Source organism: Microtus pennsylvanicus, chromosome 14 (assembly GCF_037038515.1).
Source record: "Microtus pennsylvanicus isolate mMicPen1 chromosome 14, mMicPen1.hap1, whole genome shotgun sequence".
Taxonomy (NCBI): Eukaryota; Metazoa; Chordata; class Mammalia; order Rodentia; family Cricetidae; genus Microtus; species Microtus pennsylvanicus.
This window is the reverse complement of record NC_134592.1, coordinates 31,739,357-31,752,024: the sequence shown is the minus strand read 5'-3', so window position 1 is coordinate 31,752,024 and position 12,668 is coordinate 31,739,357. Positions and strand designations below refer to the sequence as shown.

General features: G+C 47.4%; 1 protein-coding gene across 2 annotated transcripts; it reads left to right on the top strand.

Moving 5' to 3' along the window:
- The first annotated feature begins 7,334 nt into the window (after positions 1–7,334).
- LOC142834618 (acyl-coenzyme A thioesterase 1-like) lies at positions 7,335–11,690 on the top strand. 2 transcript variants are annotated; one of them, XM_075947396.1, is made up of 3 exons: positions 7,335–7,906; positions 9,303–9,505; positions 10,710–10,952. In XM_075947396.1, the coding sequence occupies exons 1-3, from the start codon at positions 7,450–7,452 to the stop codon at positions 10,809–10,811; spliced, it is 762 nt and encodes a 253-aa protein (XP_075803511.1). In that variant the 5' UTR covers positions 7,335–7,449; the 3' UTR covers positions 10,812–10,952. The 2 variants fall into 2 exon arrangements, with proteins under 2 accessions (XP_075803511.1, XP_075803512.1); XM_075947397.1 differs by having other exon boundaries at positions 7,373–7,906; positions 10,534–11,690.
- Positions 11,691–12,668: the final 978 nt, after the last annotated feature.

The following is a 12,668-nucleotide window of genomic DNA, read 5'->3' as shown; positions in this document are numbered from 1 at the left end:
ACTCTCTCTACAGAACAAACTTGGCCTAGTGAGGCTGGAGAGATGGCTCAGCAGGTATATGGTGCTTTCTAAGCAATCACAATGGCCAGAGTTCAGATCTGAGGACTCACATAACAGTCCACGCACCCTGCCCGCTCTTGTAACCCAAGGGACAGGAGGATCACCGGTCGCTAGCTTCTGGCCTAGTCAAGAAAAGGCAAGCGTCAGGTTCAAAGAGAGACGGTGCTTCAAAGGAATATGTGAAGAGTGATGGAGGAGGTCAGCTAGCCTAGTCTTGTCCGTGAGCATGCATAGGCTTGTGTACCTGAATTTACATGTGTGCATATGCCACACTCTCACACACGTTGGGGAATGTTATTTTAAGGTGTGTGACTTTTGTTTATGCTGCATTTGCTTAACTCTGTGAAGCTGTGTTACTGTGCCTGTCTAAAGCACCTGATGGTCTAATAAAGAGCAGAATGGCCAATGGCGAGGCAGGAGCAAGGATAGGCGGGGCTGGCAGGCAGAGAGAATAAATAGGAGAAATCTGGGAGAAAAAAGAGCAAGAGAACAAGGAGAGGAGGACATCAGGGGCCAGAGAACAAGGAGAGGAGGACATCAGGGGCCAGAGAACAAGGAGAGGAGGACATCAGGGGTCAGAGAACAAGGAGAGGAGGACATCAGGGGCCAGAGAACAAGGAGAGGAGGACATCAGGGGCCAGAGAACAAGGAGAGGAGGTCATCAGTGGCCAGAGAACAAGGAGAGGAGGACATCAGGGGTCAGAGAACAAGGAGAGGACATCAGGGGCCAGAGAACAAGGAGAGGAGGTCATCAGGGGCCAGAGAACAAGGAGAGGAGGACATCAGGGGTCAGAGAACAAGGAGAGGAGGACATCAGGGGCCAGAGAGCAAGGAGAGGAGGTCAGGGGCCAGAGAACAAGGAGAGGAGGACATCAGGGGCCAGAGAACAAGGAGAGGAGGACATCAGGGGTCAGAGAACAAGGAGAGGAGGTCAGGGGTCAGAGAACAAGGAGAGGAGGACATCAGGGGTCAGAGAACAAGGAGAGGAGGTCAGGGGTCAGAGAACAAGGAGAGGAGGACATCAGGGGCCAGAGAACAAGGAGAGGAGGACATCAGGGGTCAGAGAACAAGGAGAAGAGGACATCAGGGGCCAGAGAACAAGGAGAGGAGGACATCAGGGGCCAGCCATAGAGTAAGAAGGAAAGTCAGATATACAGAAGAAAGAAAAAGGTAAAAGCCCAGAGGGAAAAGGTAGATGGGTTAATTTAAGATAAGAAAAGCTGGCAAGAAACAAGCCAAGCTAAGGCAGAGCACTCATAACTAAGATTAAGTCTCTGCTGTGATTTATTTGGGAGCTGGGTGGTGGGCCCTTCAAAGAGCAGAAGCGCAAAAGACATCACACATACCTGCACGCACACACAAAACGAAAACACAAAATGTGATTATTTTGCCATCCCAATGGAGTAGAGAGAGTCTTTAAACAATTTTCCAAATAACATTTCTGAAAATGCTTCTTGTTCATGTTGACTAAACTAGCAAAGAAACAAGCAGAAATTTTTATTTTTCTATTCAAGGTCACTTGAAGCCTTGTGATTTTGTCCCATTCAGGCTAACAGGTAAACATCTAAGTTATGCCCTAAACTTGAGTCTGGAAAAAGGTAATAACGACAGGAAAAGAAACTTATTAGAACTAAATTACTATGGAGATTGTTTAACTTAAAAATTGGTCCACAGCCTCCAGAAGATTATTTTAGATGCTCATTTGTCTCGTTTTGTAAGAAATACAGGGCATTAGATTCTCTTTAATGAACTCATAAATTTAATTGTGTGTGTGTGTGTGTGTGTGTGTCTGTGTGTCTGTGTGTGGTCAGAGGACAGCATTTGCGAGTCCGTTCTCTCCTATCATGGATTCCAGTGATGGCCTCTGTTGTCAGGATTGTATATTCAGTGCTTTTACCCACTGAGCCAACTCATCGGCCCCTCCTCTAGTGACTAGAATTTTAAAATAAAAGCTATGTATCTTTTGGAATATGTGTTTGTGTGCGTGTGTCCACATGGTAAAAATCCCCTAAGGAATTCTGTCCTAACTGGCTTATGAATAAAGGGACACTCATATAAATAAATTTTGGAAAGTAACCCGAATCACATCTAGTTCACACAACCTAAGTAGACCTTTGCGGAGCAGCAAAAATGAAGACATTCTCAAAACTGTTAGCACACGTTTATTTACAAGTGCATTTTTTCATTGCATTGTGTGTGTGTGTGTGTGTGTGTGTGTAGGTCAGAAACTAACTTGTGGAATCAGCTCTGTCCTTCAACCATGCGGGCTGTGGGGGTTGAACTCAGGTCGGCAGGCCATCTCCCTGGACCTCTCCATTGGGCAGGCAGATAGCGCTACGCGTATTTTATGTGCACGTGAGTTGCTTTTTGCCTTGGGGTGACAGCGCACCTGTAGAACAATGTGGAAAGGGTCTATTCGGGAATGCACGGTGTTCATGGGAGCAGCAGCTGTGACTTCTCACTCCGCAGGACGTGGTGGTGCATGCCTTTAGTCCCAGTGCTCAGTGGGCAGAGGCAGGTGGATCTCTGTGGGTCTGAAGACAGCCTGGTCTACAAAATGAATTCCAGGACAGCCAGGGCAATACAGAGAAACCCTATCTTGAAAACAAACAAACAAAAAACAACAGCATTAAAGACACTTCATGGTAGATCAGGAAGCAGGAAGAGCTAGACTGGAGCCAGGTGGTCCTCTCCAGGGTCTCCTGGCCTCCTTCTCCCCCTCTCCTCTTCTTTTATTTCTCCTTCCTTCCTCCTCTCATTCCTAATCTTGAGACAGTGCAGCCCTGGCCAGCCTGGGACTTAGTATGTAGACCCTGAGTGCTGGGATTAAAGGTGTGCCCACACAACACCACTGGAGGCCGGTGATCTCTCAATAAAATTTTCTTCTAGTAAAAAAATTGCAGTGGTTCAGTGGTAAAGCAGACTCCAGAGACTATTAAACTTTCCTAAATGCATGGTCCAGTAACTTTAATTACTGCACTATTAAACTGTTTATTAATGTTTTTTGTACCTCTGACAATGATTTTTAAGTTACAGTAATTGTCAAATAGTCTTATTAAAAATGAAACTAAATGTTGAAATAAATTTGATACATTCTTATAAAGAGAAAAGAATTGCAATGGTTTTGATAGTCAGTCATGAAGTCTGATTTTGTTCTGAAGTGTTTTCCTGAGTTACGCTCTTCACTACCTGACCTCTGTCTGTCTCTGTCTCTCTGAGACAAGTCTCTTTATTAGCCCTAGCTGTCCTGAAACTTACTGTGTAGACCAGGCTGGCCTCTGCAGACTCAGTGCAGGGCCTAAAGGCACGCACCACCACACCTGTGTCCTGTTTAAACAACAGCTCCGTGCCCCGGCTCTGTGGCAATGCTTATTGGCTATCCCATAAAATTATAAAAGGGATCAAGGGTCAAGGGATCAAGGGTCTAAGAAACATTTCATTTCTCAACTTGAGTTATCGGCTGCAATGAGGGGAAAGGTCTTTGCAAATACTCAAGTAGGTGACTTACAGATAAGCGTTTTGAGGAGTCAAGAGAGGTGGACATCAGGCTGTCACCAGGATGACAAGACTTTGCACACAGTGGCAGTGGTCATTTTGAAAACTGTGCCTTCCATTTCAATCAATTAACCTTCCTATTGTGTTCGGCTCTCAAATGTCCTCCAAAGGCCACGTGCTAAAGACTTAGTTTCTTAGTCTGAGGCACCTTTGGGAGGTGCTGCAACCTTCAGGCGGCAGGAGCCTGAGGGAAGGAAGAAGAGACACCACAGGGAGCACGCCCCTGAGGGAGATTTGCCCCTCTCACTCTGCTGCCCTGCCAGGGGCAGCTCTGATCTGCCCCAGTCCTGCAGTGGTGTTCGGTATAAACATCCCTGCTGTCTTTTTGAGAAACTGTGTAGCTGTAAAACGTTTTCGAAATTAAAAGTTCAGATCCTCTGTGGCAGTTTACTCTTAGAGCTGGCCGACTTTTATTCTGTCTCTCTATGTTTCGTAGAGGCGGCTTCAAGGTAGACAGCTTGTGGTGGTCTAGCTCCTCCTCTATCTACTGAAATACAGCTTTTTAAAAGGTGGAGGTTTCGAAGTCCTCACACTTAGCTTTAAGTATAGTCAGCTTCGCACGCCTGTGACAAACCCACCTGAGCTACTCAGTTTATTAGTACAGGGAGAAAGGGAGAAAGGTGATTTTAGCTCCTGGCTTCAGAGGTCTCATTCCTAGGTAGTTTGGCTCTGGGTCTGTGGTAAGGCAGAACGCCACCTAAGTTTCAATTCCATGACCGGAATTTTCACACAGGTGACTGAATTTTACATTTAGTTCAATCTTCTGTAGGAACTATTCTAAACAACGCCACCACCTGGTCTCTTTCAGTCGGCTGCCTTTGATTGACGTTTCTAACCACGCCTCTCTTGACAAGTGCCCAGCCCTTTGGCCCACTTGGCAGCTAGGAGCTGACCTCTCCCTTGTGCTTCAAGAAATTTCACTTCTCCAATGCTTTTCCTCATGTGTACCTAGCGGGAAAGCGGGAAATAAATGTCTCAATCCCAGTTCAGACAATGAAGTTTCTCTCCCTTGGCGGCTTGAGTTCGGACCCAGATGCCAGATTCGGCAGCTCAGCCTTTCCCACACGGAGAGTTCAGAACCCCGTGTCGCTTAGTCATGGTGACTTGCAGAGACAGAGAAAAGCCCTCTGGGAGTGTCCTGACCAAAAGTAGCCAGAGAAATGCTGTTCTACATCAGAAAACCTATTCTGTCTATTCATGAAGCCCTGGCCCTAGTTAGGGACCCAGAAATTCTCGCTCGGGGTTAATTCGGGAGGCAGCCTGTCTGTCATCTGGGTAGTCCGGCCATGTCACTGGGTACCTGGAATCGGTGGACTAGAATTTGTGTGAGGCCAATTCCTCTCACGTCTGTCTGTGGAAAGGCGTGGGTGATACCTGCACAACACACTTACCTTTCCTGCAGCTCCTAGAACCAGCACTCCCCTGCGAAGATGTATGAAGGGCAAGACCTGGGTCACCTCCTCAGCTGCTTCTCTCTCAGGTACAAGCAGCCATATGTGTCTTCACGGCATGGAAAGTCACAGGCAAGGACGGGAGAAGGTGGCTTTCTGCGTTCTGCCCAGCTATATATTTCTGCCTCCGTGTTGGAGACATACTAACCAGGAAAGCTCTTTGCAAGCCAAGTTCCTCCATCTGGCAGCAGCTACCTTTTTTTTGTTTGTTTGTTTTTTTGTTTTTTCGAGACGGGGTGTGGAGCCTGTCCTGAAACTCCCTTTGTAGACCAGGTTGGCCTCGAACTCACAGAGATCCGCCTGCCTCTGCCTCCCAAGTGCTGGGATTACAGGTGTGCGCCACCACCGCCCGGTTAGCAGCTACCTTTTAGAGCAAACTCTCAGACCCGGGGCCTAGTTGTACAATAATCATAAGCTGTTCGTGCACTTCTTGCCTGGTCAGGGGTGGTTGAAGCCCTTCTCTGTCCATCTCTGGCTTCTACAGTGTTAGCTCTTGACCTTGTCTGTCTGCTGGTCAGTATTGCTCCTTGCAAGGTCTTGCAGGTCTTAGACCTTGGTGGGGTCGGCTAGCCACTTAACCTATGCTCTCTTTGTTTCTAGGTTATGTGGTTAGCTCATAGACTTACCGTGGGCCTTTTCCTTTACTGTCTGCCGAGAGTCAACAGTTACCATGGATACCCACACAGCCGTGTTCTCCTTGGTCACCTCCTATTTAGCTCAGAGTGGGGACAGACTGCAATAGGTCATTTTTTTTTTTTTTTTTTTTTTAGAATTCACGCTTAGAATTTAGTCAGTTACAGCTAGCTTCATTAGAAGCATCACATACCAGCCGGCGGCGACAATGCCTTGCCTGTGTGGCCCCAGGGAAGGAGTCTCAGGGGAAGCCAGCATGCCTGCCAACGCTGGCCAAGCTCAGCTGTCTCATGGCCAGCTACAAACCCTTTTATTTCTCTATTCCCAACTTCATAATTTAGACTCTAACCTTTTAACTTTGGTCTCTGTTTCTGCATAGCAGTTGCTCATGCTTTTGTAATAAGTTCATTTACAAAAGCCTTTTAAATATCCCTCTTTGCTTCAACTGTCTTCTTGCTGAACTCTGATCCAGCCTCAAACTGACATTCAGCTGAGTTGGAAGACACCAATTCCCTGCTTGGTGTTAGGACAGATTTAACCTGTTAGCCTGTTGAATCATCCTGAGAAAACTTTTCCGTTAAGGACAATTAATTTCATATCTTGATAGGGAACTGGAAGAGGGCAGAGCGGTGGCCCAGATCTGTGTTCCCAGCATTTGGAAGGTGGACGCAGGAGGATCAGGAGTTCTAGACCATCCTCAATAACATAGCAAGATCAAGGTCAGCTTGAGCCAGGTGGAACACTCTGGAAACAACCACCACCCGGGACTTGATCTTTTGGGGGCGAGGCCCTGGCAGTGGCACCAGGACCTCTCCCGGGTGCATGAACTGCCTCTTTGGAGCCCATTCCCTACCTGGTGGGATACTTTGCTCAGGCTTGATGCAGGGGGGAGGGGTTTGGTCTCGCCTCATCTTTGTTGATTCCCCAAGGAAGGCTCTACCCACTCTGAGGAGTGGATGGGGGAGAGGGTGGAAAGGGGGGAAGTGAGAGGTGGGGAGAGTCAAGAGATGGGGAACTAGACTTGGTATGAAAAATTAAATTAAAAAAAAAAAACCCACCACCACCATCATCACCGCCCCCGCCCCCACTACCTGGAAGGTGATTAAGGGGCAGAATCAGTCTACCCCAGAAGGTCTGATTTCCACAGAAGTAGCTCCAGGTTCCCCAACAAGTAGAGAAAGGCTGAGTCTGGAAAAGGCTTGGTGTGGGCATAAAAAAGAGAAAGGGCTCCAAAAAAAAAAAAAAAAAAAAAAAAAAGCTGGGCGGTGGTGGCACACGCCTTTAATCCCAGCCCTCAGGAGGCAGAGGTAGGCAGATCTCTGTGAGTTCGAGGCCAGCCTGGTCTACAAGAGCTAGTTCCAGAACAGGAACCAAAAAGCTATGGAAAAACCCTATCTCGAAAATAAAAAAAAAAAAAAAAAAAAAAAAGGAAGGGCTTGTGGTCCTGTTTCTCATGGATTACTAGAATTACAGTTTCCTGGGATGCTTTGACACAATCCGGATTTTTGGAACGGTATCTTTTTCAGTCTTTCTTTTATACATTATTTCAGCTCTCACCAGGGTGTAACAAGATTAATCATTACTCATCTCCCGCACTGTAGTATCTAACACCGCTAGGGGGCATGGCATAGAGGCTGCCATCAAAGAACTCCGAAGAGTTTGAAGCTGTCACAGCAGGTCCTGGAAGGCCAGAAGCACCAAGACAAAGACAGAATCTGAAGCAACACACGATTTTGCCGCCCAGAACCTGATGGCTCCTATAATTATCCTGGAGCCTGCGGGTGGTTGCCTCTGCGACCAGCCAGTGCACATCGCCGTGCGCGGCTTGGCCCCCGAACAGCCCGTCACGCTGCGCGCCGCCCTGCGCGACGAGAAAGGCGCGCTCTTCCGCGCCCACGCGCGCTACCGCGCCGACCCCCACGGCGAGCTGGACCTGGCGCGCGCGCCCGCGCTGGGCGGCAGCTTCGCGGGGCTCGAGCCCATGGGGCTGCTCTGGGCCATGGAGCCCGACCGGCCTTTCTGGCGCCTGATAAAGCGCGACGTGCAGACGCCCTTCGTGGTGGAGCTGGAGGTGCTGGACGGCCACGAGCCCGACGGCGGGCGGCTGCTGGCGCGGGTGGTGCACGAGCGTCACTTCATGGCTCCCGGAGTACGGCGCGTGCCCGTGCGCGAGGGCCGTGTGCGCGCCACGCTCTTCCTGCCTCCAGGTGAGCAGCCCTCCCTCGGGGAGCCCGGGATGCTTCAGAGGTGCTTTGTCTGGGTGCCTTCTTCTTTCCGCACTCTCCACGGGGCCCTTAGAGATCAGTGGCCCCTGGAAAAGCCTTTCTGACTTGGCACTCAGGCTGGGGTGAGTTCTGAACTGAAGGTCACTTCAGGAGCAGCATCTCAAGTTTTTTTGGGCAAGCAGAGACCCATGAACTGGAAATCCTCTCTGTGATAATAAGACCCGCGGGGGGTTGAGCACCGGTTCACGTTTGGCACTGACTGCCCTGGAACAGTCTTTCAGACAAGCTTGGCCTTCGCAAGCACTGGCCAACTTTCTAACTTGCAGAACTCGAGTTCTATTCCGAGTCTGGAATCTGAAAGCGTGAACGTGCAGGGCCATGGAGCTTTGTTTCTTGGGTGATGCTGAGGTAACTCTTTCCTAGAGGGAAAGAAAAACAGATTTGAGAGGGACTTCAGTTCAGCAACTCACAGAGAGCTGCCCTAGGGGATTTGGTGAATTGTTTCTCATCCCTTTGAAATGTGGACAGAGATGGCAGGTCTGAGGATAAGGACATGGCACTTCCTATACAACAGTTAAAACTTAGGTTTGCAAGTTCCAGTGGTTTGGAAGTGATGTTGAAAACAGAAAAAGTGCTTCCTTAGGTAAAAATCTTTACATATTTAAGTAGTAATAAGCAAACATCCAAGAACTCAAAGTTTTCCATAATAAAAGGTCTCTTTCCTGGGAGGTTATTATCACTGGCCTCATGGCCAATTGTGTTTCCCTCCCAATCAGAACTCTGGTTTTAAAGTTCAGATTTTCCTGAGGACCATGGGATGCTTCCTTCTGAGTGAGCTTCACAACCATTGTAAAAATGCCTCTTCTGCTTCTGTATACTTCTGACAGCTTGTCATCGGTTAGGCTGTCCTCATTCTCCCCATTGCCTGACAGTCCCCGGAGATTGCCCACCATCCCTGTCATACTGGATTCTGACCTTGATTGGTGAACCCATATCTGTATCTGTGAACCACCACAAGCCCCCGAGTAGAGCTCCACTTTGGAAAACTGCCAGAATGCCCTTTGATTGTGGCAGTTTCACCTCCAGGGTACTGTGTGGCTGAAATCATTGAGTGTGTTTGTGGCATCTAAGAAAACAGCTCAGGCAAGGCGGTGGTGGCACACGCCTTTAATGTCTGTACTATAGAGGCAGAGGCAGGCGGATCTCTGTGAGTCTGAGGCCAGCCTATTTTACAAGAGCTAGTTTGAGCGAGGCCCCAAAGCTACAGAAAAACCCTGTCTTGAAAAAACCAAAATAAAATAAAATAAAATAAAAAAGATATCAAGACATCTGAACACTAAATCTGCAAAGAAGGGTTGTTTTTGTTTTTCTTTCTAAGGAAATGGACCCTTTCCTGGGATCATAGACCTTTTCGGACTTGGAGGTGGCCTTCTGGAGTATCGGGCTAGTCTGCTCGCTGGGAAGGGCTTTGCTGTCCTGGCTCTGGCTTATTATAACTACGATGATCTCCCCAAGAGCTTGCGCACTATCCACCTGGAATACTTTGAGGAAGCTGTGAACTACCTGCTCAGTCACCCTCAGGTTTGCTGTTAGAGTATTTCCATTTAAAATTTGGTGTTCTAAATGCCTCCTTGAGTCAAAGATGGATTTGCGACCCAGTAGCTTGAACCTTTATAACAAGCAATATTTTGTCTTGTCCAAATCCACAGTGCAAAGTATGTTTCACTGGCATGATCTCAGGGGACATAAAAAAGTTGGTACAAGGAAGTTTGTACCATCTCTCATAGGGTGACCCGTCATCTCAGATTGCCGAGGGGAGAGGGTTACCGCCAGCAATGTCCATTTCCCACTGAAACTGAGGTAGTCAAGACAAATCATGAGTGTTCATCACCTTAGCCATGTCATGGTCTTATGCCTGTGATTTTGTGTCCAGCCTCCAGAGTGTTATGAGCATTAAATAACTAGTACTTGAGAAGCTCTGGGAATATGCTGATAAGTTTATATCCAACTAAGTAGGGTAAACACAGTGCAGACAGGCAGAGGAGACAAGGCCATGTCTGTACATGAACACGGATGACATGGGGACAGGAATGGAGAGCTAGGGAGACGGTAAAGCAACTGCAAAAGTCTGTGACTGTGAAGTCGCAGAACGGATAGGGAACGGTTGTAACGAAATAAAGGGGACAAGCCTCATTCTGAAGACTCAAACATTATCTGCTGTTAATTGTCTAGATCGGTCTAGCAATTGTGATGTTGTAGACACGTCAGTACCCATCACTGCTTAGGAGCCTGAACTTAAATACAGAGAGAAATTAATACGGATCCAGAAGCTTCCAAAGCACCTTATGTTGATTCTGTTTTGTTTATATACACCTGAATATGATTTTATACACACAAAAATACCAGGCAAAGAGCAAAACAGCTATTTAATAATCGCAAACAAGACATGACCTCTGACTTCTCACTGGAGAAGCATGTAGACTCTGAGCTTCCCAGATGCCCAGTGACCCTACCAAAGTCAGGATGGTAAAGGCACAGTCAGGCTCAGGGCCACTGTCCGACATTTATGTGGGCTCAGTTTCCTTCTTTTCTGTCTGTGTTTTTCTCAGGTAAAAGGTCCAGGAATTGGGCTGCTTGGAATTTCCAAAGGGGGTGAACTTGGCCTTGCTATGGCCTCCTTCCTGAAGGGCATCAAAGCTGCTGTCTTCATCAATGGCTCTGTGGCCGCTGTTGGGAACAGCATAAACTACAAGGATGAGACTATCCCTCCTTTGTCTTCTTTGAGAGGTCGAGCCAAAATGACCAAAGATGGCCTTTTGGATGTTGTGGAAGGACTTCAAAGCCCTTTGGTAGAGACGAAGAGCATCATCCCTGTGGAAAGGTCTGACACCACCTTCCTGCTCCTTGTGGGTCAGGATGACCACAACTGGAAGAGCGAGTTCTATGCCAATGAGATCTCCAAACGCTTACAGGCCCATGGGAAAGAGAAGCCCCAGATCATCTTATACCCAGAAGCAGGGCACTATATTGAGCCCCCTTACTTCCCCCTGTACAAGGCTGGCATGCATGTCCTGGTGGGTACTAATATCACCTTTGGAGGGGAGCCTAAGCCTCATGCCATGGCCCAAGTGGATGCATGGCAGCAACTCCAGACTTTCTTCCACAAACACTTGGGTGCTGAAGAGAAGACGATTCCAGCAAAACTGTGATTTTTATTTAAGTTTTATTTAACATCTCTAAGGCAGGTTTCTCCTGGGAATAGCCTCCACTCTATGTGTGTGTGTTTATCTTTTATATACATGTAGAGGTTCTTCCCCATTTTTTTTATTAGTCTGGGAGGAGAGTGATTATGCAGAAAATGTAAGGTGTGAAAAAGCTGATCTCTTTCCTTGGCTCAGTCTGCAGGTCACAAGAGCTATAGCTCTGAAAGAAAGGCTGAGTCACGGTTGCAGTCCTGGAGTTCAGTAATCATTTGTTAAAGGGCTGGTTAAAAAATAAATGATTACCTACTGTTTAAACAAGCATCAACAGGGGCTGGAAAGATGTTTCAGCAGTAAAGAGCACATACTGCTTTTATAGGGCCTAAGTTTGGTTCCCAGCGCCCGAAACAAGCAGCTCACAACTGACTGTATCTCCAGCTCCAAGAGACCCAGAGCTCTCTTCTGATCTCCTGGAGGACCCGAGGACATGTACACACACACACACACACACACACAAATAAAAATACATGGTTTTGAAAGCGTAAACAATTATCGTAGTCTGTGTTGGAATATCGTGTGGATCCCACTGACTGCAGATTTATACATGCGGACCTTTTCATGTCGTCACCTCTGCACAGTACTCCACAATTACCAAGACAGCATTCATGCTCTAGTGCACATTCTATGTAATCTACAAGTAGATTAAGTTATGTGTATGTCATCGGAAAGTCCTATTCTGTATGAGACCTGTTATCCAGTGCAGACTTGGCATCTGTAGTGATCCCAGCAATTCCTTATGAATACCTGTGGATATCTCTCACATCAAATGTGTTCTGATATCAGATGTGTGTTTCTTCTTTTAGGATGTAAGTACTGCTGTGGTCCTGCCGCAGCCTGGGCTCAGGTCCTGAGATGGGGAAGGGGCGTCGGCACAAAGAAATCAAATGTCCAACTACCAAGTTTCACACAAGTGCCCGGCCCGTAACGCTCACGCTATCTTTATTTATAGTTCAAAAACAAACATGTTTTCCCACCCTCCATGATTCACCTCCAGAAAAGCATCCAAATAAGTTTTCCATCTTTTACATCGAAACAGCTTGTAAGCCAGAAAACAATGCTCAGCATTTTGTTAGCTTGGCCAAATATTGAGTCAGACGCATGTTGTCCTTACAAAGCTAAAAGGACACAGGCACACATTGTCAGGAACTACAGTATCATTCAAAGCTTAACCAAGCATATTACAGAAATCTGGGTGCTTTGCCATTAGCTGCTTGCACCCAGTAGCTTGTCTTTCTCTGACTGTTCCCTTGGCCTACAAAATGGTCCTGCATGCCTAAGCCTCTCTATAAGAAACCTGAGAAGCATCAGTTCTCACAGAATTTTAGGAGAAAATGTTGGAGAAAAGAAATGGGTTTCCAGGACTGATCACACCTGTCCTAGGCATGGCTGATAAAGTGAGACTATATACCGCCAAGAAAGTCGCTAATATTAGAGAAAAGGGTGTGCGGTTGGCAGGGACCCAGCAGTACTGTGCGGTGTCCCAG